General features: G+C 37.7%; 1 protein-coding gene across 1 annotated transcript; it reads right to left on the bottom strand.

Moving 5' to 3' along the window:
• Window positions 1–247: 247 nt before the first annotated feature.
• On the bottom strand, window positions 248–19,782 carry nhlrc2 (NHL repeat containing 2; the record flags this gene model as incomplete). Its single annotated transcript, XM_079261105.1, has 12 exons — window positions 248–745; window positions 3,581–3,785; window positions 3,976–4,185; window positions 4,304–4,426; window positions 7,090–7,321; window positions 7,581–7,674; window positions 9,393–9,522; window positions 9,610–9,731; window positions 10,311–10,716; window positions 11,194–11,243; window positions 16,328–16,480; window positions 19,620–19,782. 12 exons carry the CDS (start codon window positions 19,780–19,782, stop codon window positions 483–485), a joined length of 2,151 nt encoding a protein of 716 aa, XP_079117231.1. The 3' UTR covers window positions 248–482.
• Window positions 19,783–20,258: the final 476 nt, after the last annotated feature.

Genomic DNA, 20,258 nt, shown 5'->3' with positions numbered 1-20,258 from the left:
ACATGATCCTAATTGCTTATTTTCCCCAATAAGTCCACAGAATGTCCTCATTTAGTCTTAAGATGATTAATTCTAAAGAACCTCATGTACGCAAAGCTCAGTTATTACTAATGTTCAGAGCATCTTACAGTCCATAGGGCTACATAAATCTACTATCATACTAATATAATTCTAGGCACCTGCTTAACCTTAATGAGATGCAGTTATATTTGCATACATGTCAATAACACTTAAGCAAAGCAGACACTTTCAATAACTGTCAAACAGCTGACAATATTTCATTACTTATGTGTTATGTCAATGGGGAAGCATGTGAGTTCTTTATGAACATTAAGTTTGCTTAAAATGGTTTAGGAAACACAAGTCCATTGCAAACAATCTCCATCTTTCCTTTAGAGCTGTAATACAGGACGCGAGGCTGGAAGCCACATTGAGGAAAGTCTGGATTCAAAGGCGGTTTTAACTGAGCCATTAAGCTGGCCCTAGAGGGCGTAGGTCAGTTCCACAGTGACCGCTTCCTCTCCAGGACTGCTGTTTATTTGCAGAGGCTGAGTAAATGAGGCAGCTTTCATTGTGCAGGCTTTACCTGCTTCCATACAGTAGTAGACCCAAATTCCCAGTGTGAGGCTGGGATTGTTCTTTGTTTCCTCGATAGCAGCTGGAAGTTTGGCAGAGATGTAGAGCGGCTGCGTCAGATCGACAATATCACCAGTAATCACCTGACTGTCCAACAGCCACTCGTTACCTGAAAAACAGAAAACATGACATGAAATGGCTCGTGACGAATCACAACATGACCATTAAACAATTTAATGCTAATGCTAACATGGTAATGCTAAGAAATGATCCATTTTTATTATGCGAGGACCTTCAGTTTTCTTTTGTGATGAAAATCAAATCAATATGATGTAGAAATTGTGAACATTAGAGCCATGTGGGGAAAAAAAACATGTTAGCATACTAATATTGACTAAGAGAAATAAAACAAAGATGTCTAGTAAAGGCTGATGGGAATTATACTACTTATGCATGAACTTTGTCATAAACTACAGTATTGAATCAGTCAAATATTGACCGTTTAATATTCCTGTAATCCACTTAGCTGTTAGCAACCGACTCCAGCTGCAAGTCACGTTACAGTTCCAGCAGCTCGACTTGAGACCACAGTCAAACTGCTGTTGCAGCTTGATAAAAAGCCGGCCAATCCTCTATGTTATAAGGGTCTTCTACCCAGCAGTTACTATGACATTTAGTTTCCACAACAGCCTCCCCAAAGATACACTGCCAGAATGGTGAATAACAAGATCAATCAATAGTTTGAACCCATATAGTCTGTGCTAGGGAAGATCAGAATTAGATGGGTTTGTATGAGAATCACTGCCTGGCATCTAGATTTATTGCAGAGTGGCTGTTTACTCAACCCAGCACTGCCATAAAAAGTCCTCCCAAACATTAGCCCAAATTCACATAACCTTTCTAAATCAGATGAAAACGGAGTGAGGACATTCATTTTCTAAAACAAGGCTCGTCCTTTCAGAAGCAAATTCTCATCTTAAGAAACAGGATCAGAGAAAATGAATGAAAGCCTAAAAAAAAAAAAGAAAAAAAAAAAAGGCTGGATTTTCTACTGTGAGAACATGAAATGTAAAGACAGATGACATAATCCATGCCAGTGATGATTAATGAAGCTGATGCTGAACATAAGGTCCCATGGAAGCCTTTTCTAAAGAGCCTTTTAAAAAGAAAGAAAGGGAAAAAAAAAAACTAAAACAAAAAAAGCCAAAACAATTTTAATCTGGCTTGCACTTCTAACTTGATGCATTAAAATTCCTGCCTCTATGTCGATGCGATCAGTATAAGTCTAGACTGGGTATAATGGGAAAACAGAGGATCACGTAACATAGCCTGGTTGGCAATTATGTGAACCAAGGCATGTCGCCTTATCGAAATGTTCTAAAAATAGGCTGCTGATACGGCTGACTGCACACTGCATCCCTCAGAAAGATGGAAACACTTTTGTTCTAAACCTAATGAACAGACCATCTACTGCCACTCACACCATATCTAAAAATCACTTCACACTCGATTCTAGGGTCAGACTGCAGTTGATTACATACTGAATAATACTGAGGACTGAAACTCGTATATTCCTCATGTCAGGCACAATTTCAAATGTACTTTAAGAGTCCTTGTGTGATTTAAGTGTTCTTCTATCCTCCAACTGGGAAGGTGTGGGTTGGTTGCTTGTGGTGCAGTGAAAATGACACGGAAGTTAAGCATCATTCAGTGCTATTACTTTTTATCAAAAGTATGGATAACAGATTGAAACAAAGGCAAGTAGGAGAGAAGGAGACGCTCAACCCCACAACAGGCTCATTACAGGGGGATATAACAAGTTTCAGCTTCAACTCGCGTTACCCTGTCAGGCAAAAATAACTTTAGGAAAGTGTTTAATTGAAGATCTTTGCCTTCAATTTTGAAACTTGAGGGAAACGATGCTGTGTAGCAGGCCTAATCTGAAGATGAAGTCATTATGGCTAGCTTGGCCAAATCTGGAAATTATTCCATACATTTGTTTTGAACAAGCCAGCTACTATGGCAACTGAAACTACAAGCTTTCAAACCATACTGATGCTGAGTCCATGAGGTCCCAAGTAAAGGCTAAATCTCACACACATTATCATTTATTATTATCATATATTCAAAAACATCCATCATATTTTTTCCCCAGGCTGTATCTGTGATTTACATGTATGTTACTTAAAAATGTTATCAAATAAATCTTTAGTACCTCCTCTTCGTACATGCTTTGCAGACATATCTTCCATAGTCGGGTTTTATATTTTAAAATTGTGTCATGATAATAATGTTTCACAGAACTATATTAATTTATTTATCTTATGAACTGCATAATATTTTATATTATACATAATTGTTGGACTTTATTGTCCTTATGATGGTAGTTTAGATTTGTCATAATTATTTGTTCATTTTGAAAATGTTTGGCAAGTGGTGTTTTCATTCAGATGCAACAATTTCTACCAGAATTAACCATCTGCACCAATAGATCTGCACAGACGCCCACATACATCTGTGTAGAGTAAGATAGGAAAAATCAAATCTGTCACGTAAAAAAACAATATATATTTATATTTTGAATGAAAGCTGCTCCTCTGAGGAAAAATAAAATTCTATCTAAGCCTTGACCCACTTATTTCTTTAGTTTTCTCAACAAATTTAGAGAAAAAATGAATTATGACCCAGCAAAAATGCCTCATTCTCCTCCAACTCTGATATTTGGGATTTCCTCGTTGCAACGGTACATCACCATCAGCTGTTGAGGTGTTTTGGTTGGTTTGGTAATTAAAAACACTTGCTGGGTTTTGAAGTGTCTGACTTTACTTCTACACTATCCACCATTTCCAAATGTAATATTCTGTGAACACACACACTGTGTCCCTTAATATTGGAACAAAGCTTGAAAAGTGACAAGCATTCAGTGCAAAAGACTTGGTCTAGTGTCTTAGAGTCCAACATTTACATGCCAGACATTTGTAACAGTTACTGAACATTGTCTCACCCTCAGCTGAGAGAGCCCAGCAGCTCGGTGCCTCTTCGGTGAGTTTGGCTCCTTCTGGAAGTGATATTGTGACAGACATGATGACTGACTGGCCTGCAGACACTTCTACTGGTGGCATTTCTTTTCTGGCAGCTGATTTCGGCATCGTGGGAACTTTGGTAGTCTTTGAAGGAGCAGAGTCTGTGCACTCAGTGGAGATGGGAAACTGGTTTGGAGAGAGATTTGGATGTGAGGATTAAAGAGGAACAAGGGGAAACATGCTCAGTGCCCTTTATGTGTCACCTTCTATTAAAACTCACCAAGTGGACATGCTATTAGGGAAAGATTGATTACCCAAAGGCGGGCAAAAGTACTTTCTCAAGGTAATAAAAGACACAGAAATGCAGAGGTCTCACCAGTGAGACAGTTTTGGAGGCCAGATCCAGCACTTTGATCTGGTGGTTGTTGGTATCGGCCATATAAAGAAGCTTCCCACCACCGCCAACACAGATTCCTCCAGGTTCATTGAAGCAGGACTTGTTCAATTCTGGACCTAAAGTATCTCCAGCCTCTCCTGTCCCTGCTAGTGTGCAACACTGCTTTGTTTTTGGATCCACCACCTTTATCTGAGCATAATGACAGACACAACAACAGATGATATGTTCAGGGACATTAAAGAAAAAAAAAACAAAACAAAACATAAAAAAGTTAATTCTGTACAGCCTTGTGACAAGCATCAGTTACCTTGTGGTTGTACGAGTCGGCTACATAGAGGAGGCTTTGTTCCGGAGCCCAGGCAACACCAAGAGGATGCTGAAGTTTGGCATCCACCCCTTTCCCATCCACATCCCCAAAAGCAAAAAGGTTCTGGTTCACAGAGGACAAAATATTCATGAAAATGCAAAAGCTGAAAGCAGCAGCTTGTTCCCTTTATGCCTACACATCAAATAAAAAAAATTAAAAAAAAAAAAAAATTAAAAAAACCCTCCTTTTTATATCACTTTTCGAAGAAACTATGACAAAACTGACTGCACTGCAAAAGTGACTTTTTAGTATTAGCTCATAATAAATATCACACACACATAATAAAGGAGAAAAACAATTTAAAATTGTGAGAAAGATTTTGTCTTAAAATACATTGTTTTTATGGTGATACGGAAAATGAGATTTTCAGTGCCGCAGACTGTTACGGAGCAACAAAAACACTGCAGAAAAACCAGCTACAAAGAAATTGTGACAAATTGAAATAAATAGCTTTTTATTCATTACCATCCAGTTTAGACAATAATCTTATAAGGTTTTATGATTTGCTGCAGCTCACAAATTATAATGCATTAAATATGCAATCAATATTTTACTGAATGAATTCCAAAGACCAATTAGTTCACAAATGTTTAAGCTTTCACCTTGAAGGCAGAAATGTGACCTCGTTTTGTAACCATGGTGGAGCTGACAGCAGAAATAGAAAAATGCTCTGCAGTGCAAACTGAACTGAAGCAGAGGAAAGGTTGAACTATTAAAGCAAAGTCGCCACACAAGTCATTTTTTTGTACGTCATCAGCCACTGTCAGTTCTTAGCACTGTTTGGTAAAATGTTTTAGAGGTGTTTTTACATGTAATATTCACACCAAATGACATATTTGCTCAAAAATCACCTGAATGTTGCCAAAATATTGCTACCAACACACTGCTAGCTTGCAGCTATATTAACCAATAATTTTCTTTTATATTTAAATGCAGGATTAGCATAAATATGTTGGCTGAACTTAACATGGGTTAACATTTAGTTGACAAAAAAGGAAAACTGACTTTTGTGTAGAGTCAGGTGATTAGATAAATACAATTGTCACATGTTCACAGTAAGCTAATGGCGGTTCCACTAGCTTTGCATACCTGAGTTAGCTTTCTTTGGTCTAAAAGTTACAAAATCCATTACAAAAATATTTTACCAACAAGTGTCTGTAGGCTTTAAGGATCTGAAAAGGGATATTTAGGGACATTTGGTTGGAGACAAGGTACTTTCCACTGTCATTCTTTCTGCTAAGCTAACCAGCTGCTAACTACACTTTCATTGAGCTTTTAATTGATCTTATCATGTTTTAAAAAAGTCAAACTTTTCCTTTACATAATTAGAAGTCCACTGTGTCACAGAAAAATAAAGTGTTCAGCCTTTTAAGTGAAGCTCAATTTACATTTTATATCGTCATCATGTTGCAGTATAAAAAAACCACAGAACGGGGGAAATTTTGCAACTGCCAATTATATGATATTAGAATAAAAAAAGAAGTAAAACGACTTGAAACTTACAACAGCTCAGTGACAAAAATATTCAAGGATTTTATGGAACAATAAATAACAGATGTGATGCTTATTAGGGCATTGACAATATGCTTTTGTCCCGGTTTGACTGATTTTTTGGGTGCTGATTTGATTTGAATTTTGATTCTTTGATGTTGCTGATTTTGTTGACTAAATACACAAAATATGAACAAAACTTTTTTTGCAAGAAAGTTTTGTTAATGTCAATTAAAAAAAACAACCGAGTAGCCAGACCATCATTCTGCTGTAATGTCCAAGAAGACAAGTTAAAAAAAATAAAACAAAAATGACAAAAATTATGAAATGGATTTTTCTTTTATTTATTCGAAAAAAATCTATTTTAAAACTGTGAAGCAAAAAAAAACCCCGATATTTTGGTTGTTTTTTTTTTTTTGTTTTTTTTTTTTCCCCCCACCTCTAATGCTTATGCAAAGGCAATAAGGGTACAAGCATAAAGTATTACCTCAGATATACACAAAGTGTATTTCAAGCTTTAATCCTGCAGTAAATTACATTTTTAATTTTAGTTTAAGAGCATAAAACTTTCTAAGAAGTGTTATGCTGTATATTAATGTGTTTTGCTAGTTTTTACCTTGCTGGAATAAAAACCACTTGGTGCATCTTGAAATACATGACATATTACAAAACAAAATTAAACTTATTCGTCTGGCACTTTTTCATGCTAGGAACAAAGCAGGCTGTGTTTATTTGTGGCTTTTCTGTTTGAAGCAGTATTTTCCATCTGTAATAAACACATATAAATAAATAAAGAAGCAACAACTGAACCCTTGTGACTGCCCAAGGGTTACTCACAGATTTGTACAACTATTTCCCCTAAAACTATTTAATTAATTTCTAGAGCTGGATTGAATGTGTTGGTTTTTATCGCCTGGGTTTTCTGTTTCTGTGTAGCGGTGCAGCAAGGTGCAGGATATATATTCCATTAAAGTACTGAAGAAGGTTATGCACTTCCTACAGTATTCATCTGAATTATTTCTTTTATTTCTTTAGACTGTTGCTCATTGTTATATTTTATATGATTGGATAAGAAGCTCTCCATTAGCAGAATGGTAAAAATAGATCCTAAGTAGCCTTAACAGTGAAATATATAGAGATATGTAGGAACTTTACCTGTATTTACCTTGACATTAAAATATTAAGTAGAGGAAAATTAATATTGAAATATAACAATCATTTGTTAAATCACCCACCAGTGGGTCCCTCTCTCCTCCCACTAGCATCTTGACAGCTCCATCCTTCAGTGCCAGTGTGCGAATAGTGCTGCTTTCGCTGTCAGCCACGTACAGGCAGCTCCAGGGCTCCTCCAGAGCTAAAGCCAACCCTGAAGGCTGCGCAAACCCTGCTTTGTGAGGATAGGCGTTGTTTCGGTTTTCTTCGCTTCCACTTCCTGCCCAGCGTACACAGATCCCTGCCTTGGAGTCACTGTTTACATTGGAAAACAGGAAATAGTCAATATGCTTCTATTGCTTTATACCATTATAGAAATGGCTTTTGAAGATTTACCATTCAGTTCTTACAATAAAAATGCTTATTTGTAGTCAACTGAGTTGCAATATCTTACTTTTTATAAAATACCATATTGCATATTTTATTCTGTTCTTACTCATTCTCATTAATGCTGTAATTTATGGCTTTTTTAAGGAATGGTAAGTGTATAAATGGTCTTGTACAAATCTCTCACCTTCCTTTGGGCAGTTTTCCATCTGCTAGAAATAAAGCCCAGATCTGGTGGGTCCCTGACATGGCTATCCACAGCACGTTGTCTTCAACACCGCCTACACATGCAAAAGGAACCCAAAAACAACAACAAAAAAAACCCCACTGAATCAGTAACCAACAATATCAGTTCTTCTAGCCTTTTACAAGTAAACATGGGAATTACTTTTGCTCTTAAGGGAAAAGGTTCTTTTGAGTGTGTTTGAGGAGATAACTTTAAGAAAAGATGGAAATTTTTGTCAGACATCAGTGTCAGACATCAGTCAGAAATGACAACAGCCTGTCTTACAAAGGCCATATGTCACCTCGAACACATTCAAAAGAGACAATACTGCCATTGTGATGGATACACAACTCTTACGGACATGGAAGACCTCAGTTGTATTTTTAATGCAGAGCAGAATTCAGCTATCCTTGATCACATCTGGTGGACTCACAATATCAATCCCAGTGAGACTCTTTATAGTTCAGAAAGTGTAGGATCCTGTTGATTTGGTCTAATTAATAATTTATCCAAACGACTATGAATATGTAAAGAGTGTTGGGATGTAATCACAGAGGACAATGTCAGTGAAGTTCACATAGCATCACATCCTCAGACCATGTGGTGAGTCAAAACAGAAGGTTATTCATCAATCAGCCTGAACCTAAATGTAACCCAGACTGAATCCATCCATCTACTCCGTATACCTGCTGCATCCTGCTCACAGACCAGCTAACATAATAGCATGAGATGTGGAGTACACACAGGTCACATATGCCATTCATGCGACGGCAAAATAATGGTGTTAATATACTTATTTTCATTATTATCACTTTATCTTACAAATTATTGTAAAAAAAAAAAAAAAAAAGCATTTAATCCTTATATTTAAGAAATATTATTTGATTATTAATGGGTACAGATCTTCCAAAACAGCTAAAGCTACACAACTTTGTACACAAATAAAAGAGAGAAAAGAGAAGTTAGATTTTTAAGGTCATTACAGTAGATTGCCTGTCTCCATGCAAATCTTCCATCAGGGCAACCAACCACCTGCCTGTCAGCACACCCATAAATCATCCCTTCGGCTGTCCTCTTTTCATTTCATCAGCCATGAGAGGGTCAGCAGCACCTGCATTGTTTAAGAAAACTCTGCCTTTTGTGAATGATGATGCCCACCCCAATCCAATTTATTCACTCCAGTTCATTGTGTTTGTTACCCTGCTGCAAAATAAATAAAGTAGCCTGAATAGCAAGGTCTGGAACGATACAATGTTCTTTAGAAATGGGCTTAACGTACGTTTTCAGATGATTTCTCCATGGCGACATTTAATGGTTGTCATGGAAAATGCCATTTATGGCAAGAAATGGGGGGGGGGGGGGGGGGGGGGGGGGGGGAGAGCAGCACACTCTTATTTCTCGCCGACCTCCAGCCAGCAGACCGATCCAGGTGTAAAGAGAATGTGTAATAGTTTTACACATTATGGGTAAGAGACACTCCATATTCTAAAGCCATTCAATACGCAGACCAAAATCCCAGTGCGGTCTTCTCCCGTTGTTAACAGACCTTCTTTCTTTAACCTTCATCTTAATTTGCATGAAGTCTGATCTGCAAAATAATGAGGCCCCACCAAATAGAGACATTATGAGAGACTGGACAGAGGAATTATTGATGGTAGAGCAGAATGCAGGGAGAATACAAAATACAGAAATGAAGGAACTCTGTACGGCAAGAAGTGGGGAACAGAGTGTTACAGACAGAAAGTTACAGTCAGACAACGCAACAAAACTCACCAGCGGTGCCAAGGGCCACATCCCAAGGAGAGCTGATTGGCTGCTGTGGCCCCATAGCCCCGCCCTCTTTGTCTGTCCCTTGAGAACCTACTCCAGCTAACGTGCTGACTCTTTGCTGGTGGAGGTCGATCTAACACACAGACACAGATACAGCGAAACATAAATGCAGAGTTAATTAAAAAGTGCAGCGACCAAACGAAACAGTGCTGGGTCCTACCTTCCGAATCAGGTGGTTTTCTGTGTCCGCCACGTATACACAGTCCCCTTTGATGGCAACACCCTGAGGCGAGTTAAATGAAGCTTCAGACAAGCTGCCGTCCTGTCTGCCACTTTCAGGTCCTGTGACAGAAGTGCAATTTCACTGTGGATGTTCACAAACGCTTCCAGATCAAACCGTGATCATGCTGCTGTGGTCTTGAACCACTTTTCTCCTTAGTTGCTGAAAATACTGGAGTTTGAAAGAAAATTTGCTCAATATCAGGTTCAAATATTTAACCTTTAAACTGACAAAAAGGATTAAAACACTTCAGTCTTTATCATTTCTCTATAAGTGTGTGCATAAAGATGAGTTCAACAACACAAAAATAAAAACAACCCTCCTTTTTTTTTTTTTTTTTTTTTTTTTCTCTTTCTTTCCTCGCTTTAATTTGTCCACACGGAACAGTGCCAGTTCCCAGCATGTTCAGGTTCCTGCTATTGCCAAACTCTCTGCTGGTTTGAGGCCAGCACAGACTACCATGTGGCTCCACTGTGAGTCTACTGTGTGTCACTGAAGCATGAGCGGGATCTCAAAATATCACCAATTCATGATGTAATTGTGTACTGCTTCTAGTTTCGCTTCTTACTTCAGATTGAAAACAATATGAAATATCTGTTTACTCCTCTTTCAAATGCAGCCCCATTTAACCTCCTTCTTACCTCCTATGGAGTGTAGCAGGTGTCCACTGGAAGCCACCACCAGAATTCTGTGATGGCCCGTGTCTGCTATGGCCAGCCTTTGCGTGGCGTTGTCGACAGCCACCTTCCCAGGGAAGGAGAGCATGCTGGGTGGCAAGGAGTCCTTATACAGCTTGATGCCCACTGCATGAGACTTCAACAAGCCCTGTTCACCGTAGTGACTGAGGGCACACTCAGTGAAGAGGTTTAGCCTGTCACGATGGCCTTCGCCCACCAGGGAGAAAAGCAAATTGCCACGCGGTCCCAGCAGGACCAGTGTGGGCCAGCAGGAAACCTCCAGCTCATGCCAGAGAGAGGCCTCGCTGTCGTTTACCACGGGGTGGCAGATGTTGTAGCGAAGCACAGCGCTACGGATGTTGTCCAGGACCTTCAAAAGATAAGGGACAGATAAAAACCTGGGGAGATCAGACCAGAACTGGTGCTAAATTTATGCGCCATTCTTCACCAGAAACCTCAACTTTAGGTTTAGAGTCACAAATCATTTTACAAATTATGGATTACATAGCAAATAGGTTCTGAGACCTCAATCTTTTGTAGTCTTTTGTAGGCAAGAATCAAAAATGAGATGCTATTTTTAAATGGCTTTAATGGATTAAAGCCTTCACGAAAAGCGATTTTGAGTACTGTTGTAATAAGGGTTTTACATTACAGATGGATGCTGTGAATCTCAGGCTGCTAACCTGGAACAAGAGGCGTTTGCTTCAATCAAAGGTTTACAACAAACTGAACATTGTTCCCAAAACTAAACAACATATTTGTTGATGCTTTACAGTTCTGAAAGAGCAGGGGGGAAGGAAGCGCTGCCAGGCCGGCTTGCACAAGCATAAACAATGAAAACACTTACTTTTTCATTGGGGAATTTGGCAGAGTGCACACCAACAATAACCAATCCATCTGCGGGAGAGATTAAACAGACAGAGAGAAAATTACGTCCAAATGTAACAGTAAGTGATTTGACTGAAGAGTGCTCACAAACAGAACAGCAAACAAGCAAAGAGCGTGAACGCTTGTCCTGTTGTCCTTATTAGTGAATTGTACTGACAGTCACTAAAAGTGTACAGTAAAAAGTAAACCTTTATTCTTGTTTCAACTCCCACCTTCATTCTAACACTAACCAGAGATGTTTCTGCCTCTTTGGTACTGGGCTTTCATCCACATAAGGACTACAATTCCAGAGGAAGTCAATGATTTTATCAGAAAAAAAGTCTTATTTATGTAACAAAAAGTTGTTTTTTTTCTTTATGTTATTGTTTCAGGCAAATGCATTTGTAAAAAAAACAACAACAACAAAAATAAACTATCCAGAACTATTAATGAGGTTGTTATGTGACTAAACTGTAAACAAACTAAATGGCCAGAACTTATGTCCTGCCGCAGCAATAAATTAAATCGCATCTCTATAAATTATTTCCTTGAAATCATTTCGTGTTGCTTAACCAACAGCGACACAACGGCCTCCCACAAACAAACTGACAACAAAGAGGTCTGTGTTAATGGATGTGATTTTTCACCGAAAACTAAATATGACCCTCCAGCAGCACATACTGGAGATTTAAATGGGGTTCCTGAAAATGATTTAGTGCCTCCAGGCGGTAAATAGTTATCTCAGCTATTTTTCCAGCTGTCATCAAACACGCAGCATATAGTGCAGACAATGAGGGCATTTAGTTACAATTTGAGACTTTTGACAAGGCCAACATATTTACAAGTGTTATGTAACTGTAAAGTGTGTTCAGTGATGGTGAATAAAAGTTTGTGATGCTGTTTCAAGCAAATCTTTTTGTGGTTAAAGAGCGAACATCTTATCTGTTAGTGTGCGACTCAAAAATGCCAAAAAACTGTATATAAACAGAACCAGTATAGATCAGAAGTGTCAAAACTCCACTGTTTAATAACATGTTATTAAAGCAGAATCACACACAATTACACAAAGTGCATCGTCAATATCATTAAGATGCAAGCCTTTCTAACTGCTATGGAGAATTGGATTTGCAATACAGATTATTTCCAAATAAAAGCTGAACTCTGTGCCAGATCACGATTCAATGTAGACGGATTAAATATGGAAATGAACTGTTCCAGTGCAGTGAATACCATGAATATGTTGTCTCAAACTTGAGTTGATAAAAGGGAACAAATGGAAAGTCAGAGGAGGCTGCATGTTTTCCAGCACTCTGTTTCAGATAAAGTAAAGTGAAAAACTGCATGCTGATTAAGTGTCTGAGTATCAGCAGAGACCTCAGCCTTGCTGTGCTGTGGAAACCAACACCTAATAAAGCGCATTCCAATAATAAACTCACATTAGCTTAAGCTAGCCTCTTTGACACAGAAGAAAGACCCCCCCCCCCCCCCCCCCCCGCTCCACCAACCCCCCTATCTTCCATAAATAGACCCAACTGGTCACTTCCTCTGTAGAAGTGAAGACACTCAATTCCAAACTCTTGAACTCCACACGGTGGATTTCATCACTCGCAGCCTCTGCCAAGCAGTGTAGTAGCAGCAACAGATTGTAGTGACAATGGGGGGGGCAGACTGTGGGAGTGAATGGACAGGGTGGCTCCCACACCTCAAACACCAGAGCAGCAAGCACAATGTACCCATGGCAGTGCCAAAGATAAGGCGAGTGCGATACTATGTGGCAGTGTAGTGAGTTAATCCTTTGAAGAGTTTCTGCAGGGAGCAGAAAATTACACTACTGATTTTTTTTTTTTATTTGGCATGCACTCAATTTATTTTTAAACTTATTTATTTATGGCATTAAAATCCCACAGAAAATACCTGTTAGCTTTGGCTTTTTTTTTTTTTTTTTTTTTTAATCTGTCCATCTCTATTCTACCAATAAGTTTTAGAGTACCCAATCAGTTCAGTCCATGCTTCCCAGCATTTCAATCATTTTCATGAATGTAGACAACTCTAAAAATAAGATATAAACAATGAAAACCGAGAAATAATCAGGCGACAGACACATTTGGCGTTCTGAAATTTGGAGTTCTGAAATATTTGGTGATATTTGGTGATATTTCAAACTTATATTATCCAAAACCTCCATATTTCTTTGCTGTATTTTTCGCTTTATGACATGGCAAATGTTTTTAATTTATATAAGGTCTGCAGGCCATCCTCCATTACAAAACCACGTAAATTTCATCATATTGATAGAGTTTACAAGAACTTTCCACAAAAATAGGCTGCTTAAATAAGAGCAAACTAAAATCTGTACATTTCTTCGTTGACAGTGCCTTCTTGGATGGGATTTTTCCAAGTTCCATAGGTACTAATGCAACCACATACCATCACAGGTGTAAGCTTTTATACTAAAACTGAGTGACAAAACAGAAGGTCTCTATCTTTAGTCCAGAAGAGGCAGTGTTTATGGTTTCCAAAGAAAAGTTTATGATTTTATCCACCTGATTACAAGCAATTTTCCACTTTACCTTAATCTATATTGAAGAGGTTTGGGCTCAGAGAACATGGTGGGATTTCTGGATCATGTTCACATGTGTTTTGTTTGTTTTATAACACTCGAAATTGCAGATGTGGATGGCACATCACACTACATTCACAAACAATGACTTCTGATTTGTTCCTGTGCTCATGCATTACCAGAACCATGTGTGTTTTTAATGCTTTGCCACCTGTAGATCACAGACATGCAATCCTAATGTTCAGATATGTTTTCTGTGTTTACAGGATATCTCCTGAATGTCAGAATCTTTGGATAACATTAAGTGCGATAGATGGTGGAAAATTCAAAATATTTACAACTTTACTTTGAGGACAATTATTTATTCCTAAAGGACACTAGTTTTTTTTTTTTTTTTTTTTTTTTTTAAAACAGAATCTTACATCCCCTTTTCAATTTCTTTTCTGAGAAACTTAGCTTCTCATAAGGTTATTTTTTGTGTCCGACTGTAAACGTGTTACTGACCTGTTGGTAATTGATCTAAGTGGTTGCAATAATACTCCAATCATTTCTTTATACCACCACATAGTCTGCTTAGTCCCAACTTTTTTGAGACATGTTGCTGCCACTAAATTCAAGATGAACTAGAATTTTTCATTGGATAGTAAAATGTTTCCACTTTGGGAGGTCAGGAAACTCCTTAATACCTCCTCATATAACTAACATTCTCATACATTTATTGGTGCAGAACTCAATGATTTAAAGACTTTTCAAGAGCTACAGGTGTCATTTAAGAGGGGCTGACACAATGTGTAAGAGAATACTTAAGACAGAATGTATTTAACGTACAATACTACACACTACAGCAGCTTAAAGTTATGAGCACTGCAGTTACTTAGACAGCAGCTTGGAATTATTTTTTGTTTTCTTCACAGCTCAGATAAGGGCCTTCCTGCTCTTGGAAAAGAAATAGAAGGTTGTACAACTGTTTTCCTTCCTAAGTGAAAATATACATGCTCCCCCAATGCAACATGACACAACCCAGCAGCACTAAATTTGTGCCAGGTTGTTATGTCCAGTGAGGCCCCTGTGCTGCTGGTCACTATAAGGAATATTACATTCCAGGATGCAAACTCAGAAGGAGATTATTACCGTTTTAATGAGACTTGCATAGTATCTTATGTTTTATGTATTGAAATACTTAAAAAAAAGTTTTCACCCATAAGTCTTTCAATTTACAAACGGTAGCCATGGTGTGATGCACACTGGGCAGATGCTGTGAATGGGCAATCACTTCAAATAGTATTGTTGTGAAATTGTTGCTCGCTTTTGAAAAATGATGACAAATGAGAGGAGATTGTGTGTGTGACAGGTTGAAGTAGGTGTCACCTTCCTTCTCGTGCACTTGTTCACTACACCAAGCAGCCAATAAGACTGAGCTCGCTCACTGCAGCTACAAATTCTGCTTGCTGTACGGCTGAAAAAAAAAAAGGAGTTGATGGAGTCGGATAATGGCACAAACATCAAAACCAATAGTAAATTTCTCCTGTGAACAAGCATCACATGAACCTCCCAAGGCTTTATAAACATAAAAATATTCCTTTGTTAGACTGAGCATCATTATTACCAAAATAATAATAACAAAAAGTCATAACTGAGCCCGTCATGACCCGCATCATGCACACAAACAATCTGGGTGCCATTCTCAGCAGAGCAATGAATACATAATAATGAGCGACTGAAAGCGGTCTTTAAAATAAAAAAAAAAAAACTCCATTTCCTTTTTATTTATTTATATTATTTAAAGAAATATTACACAACAGTTTGCGTTATTGGGTAACATTCAAAGATGCACACATTCAGTCAGAATATGAGGGCTTGTTGCAGAGTTGCAGTAGGTCATAGCACTGCAAGATCAAAATAGCCCACCATTGTTGTTCTTGTCATAAAGTATGTTATTTAATTTCAATGCACCACTGCCTGTAGAAAAAAGTCCTTCCACTGACATGCAGATGTACCTGATGAGGATTACTAGTCTATAAATTCACACAACAACGAATTTTTACACAGCTGGACTGAGTTTTGTTTTTATCTGTAGAGTAAAATTGTTTTGTTTTCCTCCTAAATGGAAAGTTCACAGAAATGTCCATTTATTCACATTCAGCAGTGTTTCTACTCGCCAAAATACTTTTCATGATAATATTTGGTTTGCTTTATTCCACTAGCAGAAAAAGTGCACAAAGTTGTTTTTCCCATAATTTCTCATCTGTGTAAAAAAAAAAAAGTATTTCTGTTTCATGCTGAATGCATATCTTTATGTATTCATTCGATTGCTAAACCGCTCAATCCAATTCAGGGTTGTGGGAAAGCTGGAGCCTATCCCAGCAATTAGCAGGCGAAAGACAGGGTACACCCTGGACAGGTCGACGGTCCATCATAGAACTATCTTTTTGCAGATTACATTAATTTGCTATAATTACTATGCACTTTATTTTATTTTAGTGTTGACCCACTTTGGATCAACACTATCTCATTGATGGCTGTTTCACATGGATATTTAACAGTATGCGCAAACCTTTAATGGAGTATTTCTTCTCTAGCTGGTGCAAGTCAGGCAGGACGTGCAGGCAGTTGATGCAGCAGTAAGTGAAGAAGTCCAGCAGCACCACTTTACCAGCCAGCTCCTTGTTTAAAAACAGAGGCCCCTGTGTGTTCAGCCACTCTAAGCCTGAAACAAATAAGAAGGGACAGTGATCCAGTCATGTTTTCAGTGGAGGCAAAGTCTTAACTTTACTCATCATCTCCTCGCAGGCAGATCAAAAACAAGCTTCATGTCATATCATGCCACAGTCATGTGCACACTTGTGTTCAGCCTCAGTTATTACCTGTGACTATTTAAAGTTATACTTAAGGGTGGACTGTGTGAGAAAATGTTCAAGACATTCCAGTGCTTTAAACTTTTCCTGTGAGATTTAGTGGTGCAAGGATGGGGATTTTGTCAGATGATCCAACTGTGCAATTGTAAATTGACACATTTAAGATTTTGTTGGAATTAACCATCTAACACACACACAAAAAAAAAAAAATGACAGCAATTTTATTAGGAATTCTGCTATAATAATACAGAATGCACTTAAACTTTATTATTTTTACAAAAAGATACAAACATAACTAGAGTTTGTGCTGCATGCCTGTGGCCTTTTGAATCTACTTGAGGGGACATGCAAAAGACTTTCAACTGCATTATCTGGGTGTGTTAGAATGGTTTGAGATGTCCAATTTTAGACTATTTGAACTAAAATGTTTCATTGATTTGGAAGTCTTTACAGTCAGATTGCATCCATTAAGTACTATAAATCCCTCTCATCATTGATTTACAACACCGCTTAATCCAATTAAGGGTCATGGGGAAGCTGGAGGCTATCCCAGCAATCGAGGCAGGGTACACCATGGATAGGTTGTCAGTCAATCACAGGGCCAACACAGAAGGACACAGCCTATACGTGCTCCTAGAGAGGATTTAGAGTGATCAATTAACCTAAATATGCATGTCTTTGGATGGTGGGAGAAAGCCAGAGTACATGGAAAGAACCCACACATACACGAGGAGAACATGGAAACTTTACAGAGAGAGGCCACTGATCAACACTAACATGGTTCCCCTTCCGTTTCAATAATGACATAGATTTCTAAACAGATTAAAATGCTTCTTCGCACTAAACATATATTTTTTGCCATGATGCCATGATCTAGAACTCTGAAACCTTCTTTTCACCCAGTAAGATAACAAAAATGAGGGTGCAATTTTTAGTTTTTACTGCAAACTCCACTCACATTGAGATTCGATTAAAGTACTGTGCAACACAAGATTGAATAACAATATTACATATGTTGCCAACTTAGGTTGCTGTGCTGACAAGAAAACTATTTATATATAAATTATTAAAACTAAAACAGATTTTAAAAAAAACAAACAAACATTTTTAACTGGAATACAAATGATGAATTCAGTAGTTTTACAGCCTGCAGAAAAACACCTCGAAAGATGGATGATACAACAGCAGTATTGTATTCATTTGTCGGGGAGCTGCAGGGTGAACAGGCCATGGATGTGGTGGGTACTGTCTTCTAATTTCCTTTGGGCCAATGTAAAATAATCTAGTCTAATGATATAATATAAAAGGCAAAGCCAAGACCCAAGGCCTAATTTCTGCAGCCTGGGTCTGATTCAAATTTTCTCATGGTCCTGTATGTTGTCCTCAAATCAACACTTAAACCAAATAATCCTATAACCGCTTATTTCAGTGCAGGGTTGTAGGAGAGGTGGAGTGTATCCCAGCTGCTACTGGGTGAGAATAAGGTACACCTTTAACAAGTCAACGGCTAAACCAAATCAGTATCTGATGCAGTACATCACATATTACATTTAAAATGCTAACTGTTTTCCTCAGTACTCAAAAATTATTGCACATGAGTTTTTTTTAGGTTCTTGTAAGATATGCTTTTTCCAAACATTTTGGCAACCTTTCATGATTGTTTGGGCTTTTTTTTTTTTTTTTTTTTTTAAAACTGTATATTTCCGTCAGGTCTGTATCCTCATCTTAATCTCATGCTAATGAAATGCTTCGTGAAACATATGTTACATTTCACAAGTGCCGAAGACTAAAAATTTCTTCTGTCTAAAACAAATATATAAGTTGATCAACTTGTGAAGATCAAAATGTGCTTTAGCACGGGATTTTATGTGACCTTTTAAAAAAACAAGTTTATTTTTGACAAACATTTTTACTGTCATGTCATGTCTGCTGGATTAACCTCAAGATGGGCCAGCAAAAAATGCAAAAAGGCAAAGATTTTAACCACTGCCTTGAATGTGATAATGAAAATGTTTGCAGGATGGAGGGTTACATTATAATCACAAGCAGCACTTTTATATTTTGATGGGTAATGTTTTACTGAAGATCACCATCTACTGGCATAATGAGATATGGACAACTTACTGGATCTGGATCAATAAAGATTCAATAGAAGTCTCTTTCTTTTTTTTTTTTTTTAAATTTAACTTTGCTTCCATCAAATAAAAAAATATTTCTAAATCATAACTTCTTGCAGTTATACTGGAGCAGGGAAGACATGGTGGATTATTATACTGGTTCAAGAAAAGAAATACACTTGTGAATACTACAGAGAGCCTGTGTTTTATACACAGAAAAATCTATAAAAGGTGGTATTACCTTGTAAGAAAAATTGATCCCCTTTAATATCTATATATTCCCGTGCCTTGTATTTGCTGATAGCGTGGGAGCAAATAGGTGTTCCCACTGAATCATTAAAGTAGAGGCAAAAATATATCAGCTATATTACTGGCTTCAACACATGTTCTGCATGACCTTTCTAACCTCTTACTTTACATGTTTAGATGTAAGAAAAGAAGAAGTTGGAATATGTGTAGAATAGCTTCAAATAGATTTGCAGCTTCCTGGTAATTACATGCAGCCTGAAGAACACAAAACAAGCAAGAAGGAGCATTTAACAACAACTGAGACGTAAGTTACACAGATAACTTGCTCTTAATGTAAGCATAACTTAGTTTGAAGGATCCTGTCAACTAACGAGGAGATGATGTGAGAAATGTAACAAAACCAACAACTGAAATACATTTAGTCATTAGCCGGCCTATTAAACAAATAGTGTCTGTTTAGATTTCACACACTGAATGGAGATCATTCATTCATTATTATATAAGCTGGAGCCTATCTCAGAAGTCACTGAAAGGAGTTTTGACATATGGAAATATCAAACTCCAGTCAAACTACCTGAGAAAGAGACAGTGTGCTAAGGAAGCTAGAACTGTAACATGGTCTAACCTGTGTGAAAATCGGGGATCTTCAGGTCCTCTCTCTCATCTAACTTTTTCAAATATTGATAGACAAGATGTTCCTTTTCTTGTTGTGTAGTAGCGTCATCTAGAGCATAATCGAGCAGACTCTGGATAGGAAAAAGTGTTGAGAGGCTACACCGGGACGCCATGTTTTTAACAACTACTGCCTGACTTCAACCAGAGCGTCATGAGTTGCCTGACAGCAAGGCAACCAATCACAACCACGTATCTAAACAACCAATCACAGCAGAGTATGATAAACTAATAACGCAGATTCGTACCACTGATTTTGATAAGAGTTAAAAAATATAATACACTTTTTAAAAAAAAATCTATTAAAGGTATGAATACAATAAAATATGTAAACCAACCGATAAAAATGTTTTTAAGTAGTCAAAACAAAAAATATTTGAGAATTTAACTCTTACAGAATATGTAGAAAGTGCAGCTCTTGGTACATAATTGTCTTTACGTTAATCGTAGTGCTGTGGCGGTAATTGTTACTCTGTTGATGATACATACTGTACAAGATCAAAGGGCTAAAATCGATTTTATTTTATACCACAAGTCCTTAATTTGCTAAACATTTTTGCGGCGACACGTTTACACAGATATCCAGGAATTT

This window comes from Telmatherina bonti (assembly GCF_933228915.1).
Source record: "Telmatherina bonti genome assembly, chromosome: 21".
Classification (NCBI taxonomy): domain Eukaryota; kingdom Metazoa; phylum Chordata; class Actinopteri; order Atheriniformes; family Telmatherinidae; genus Telmatherina; species Telmatherina bonti.
Note: the sequence above shows the minus strand (reverse complement) of the source record. Positions and strands in the feature narration are given on the sequence as shown.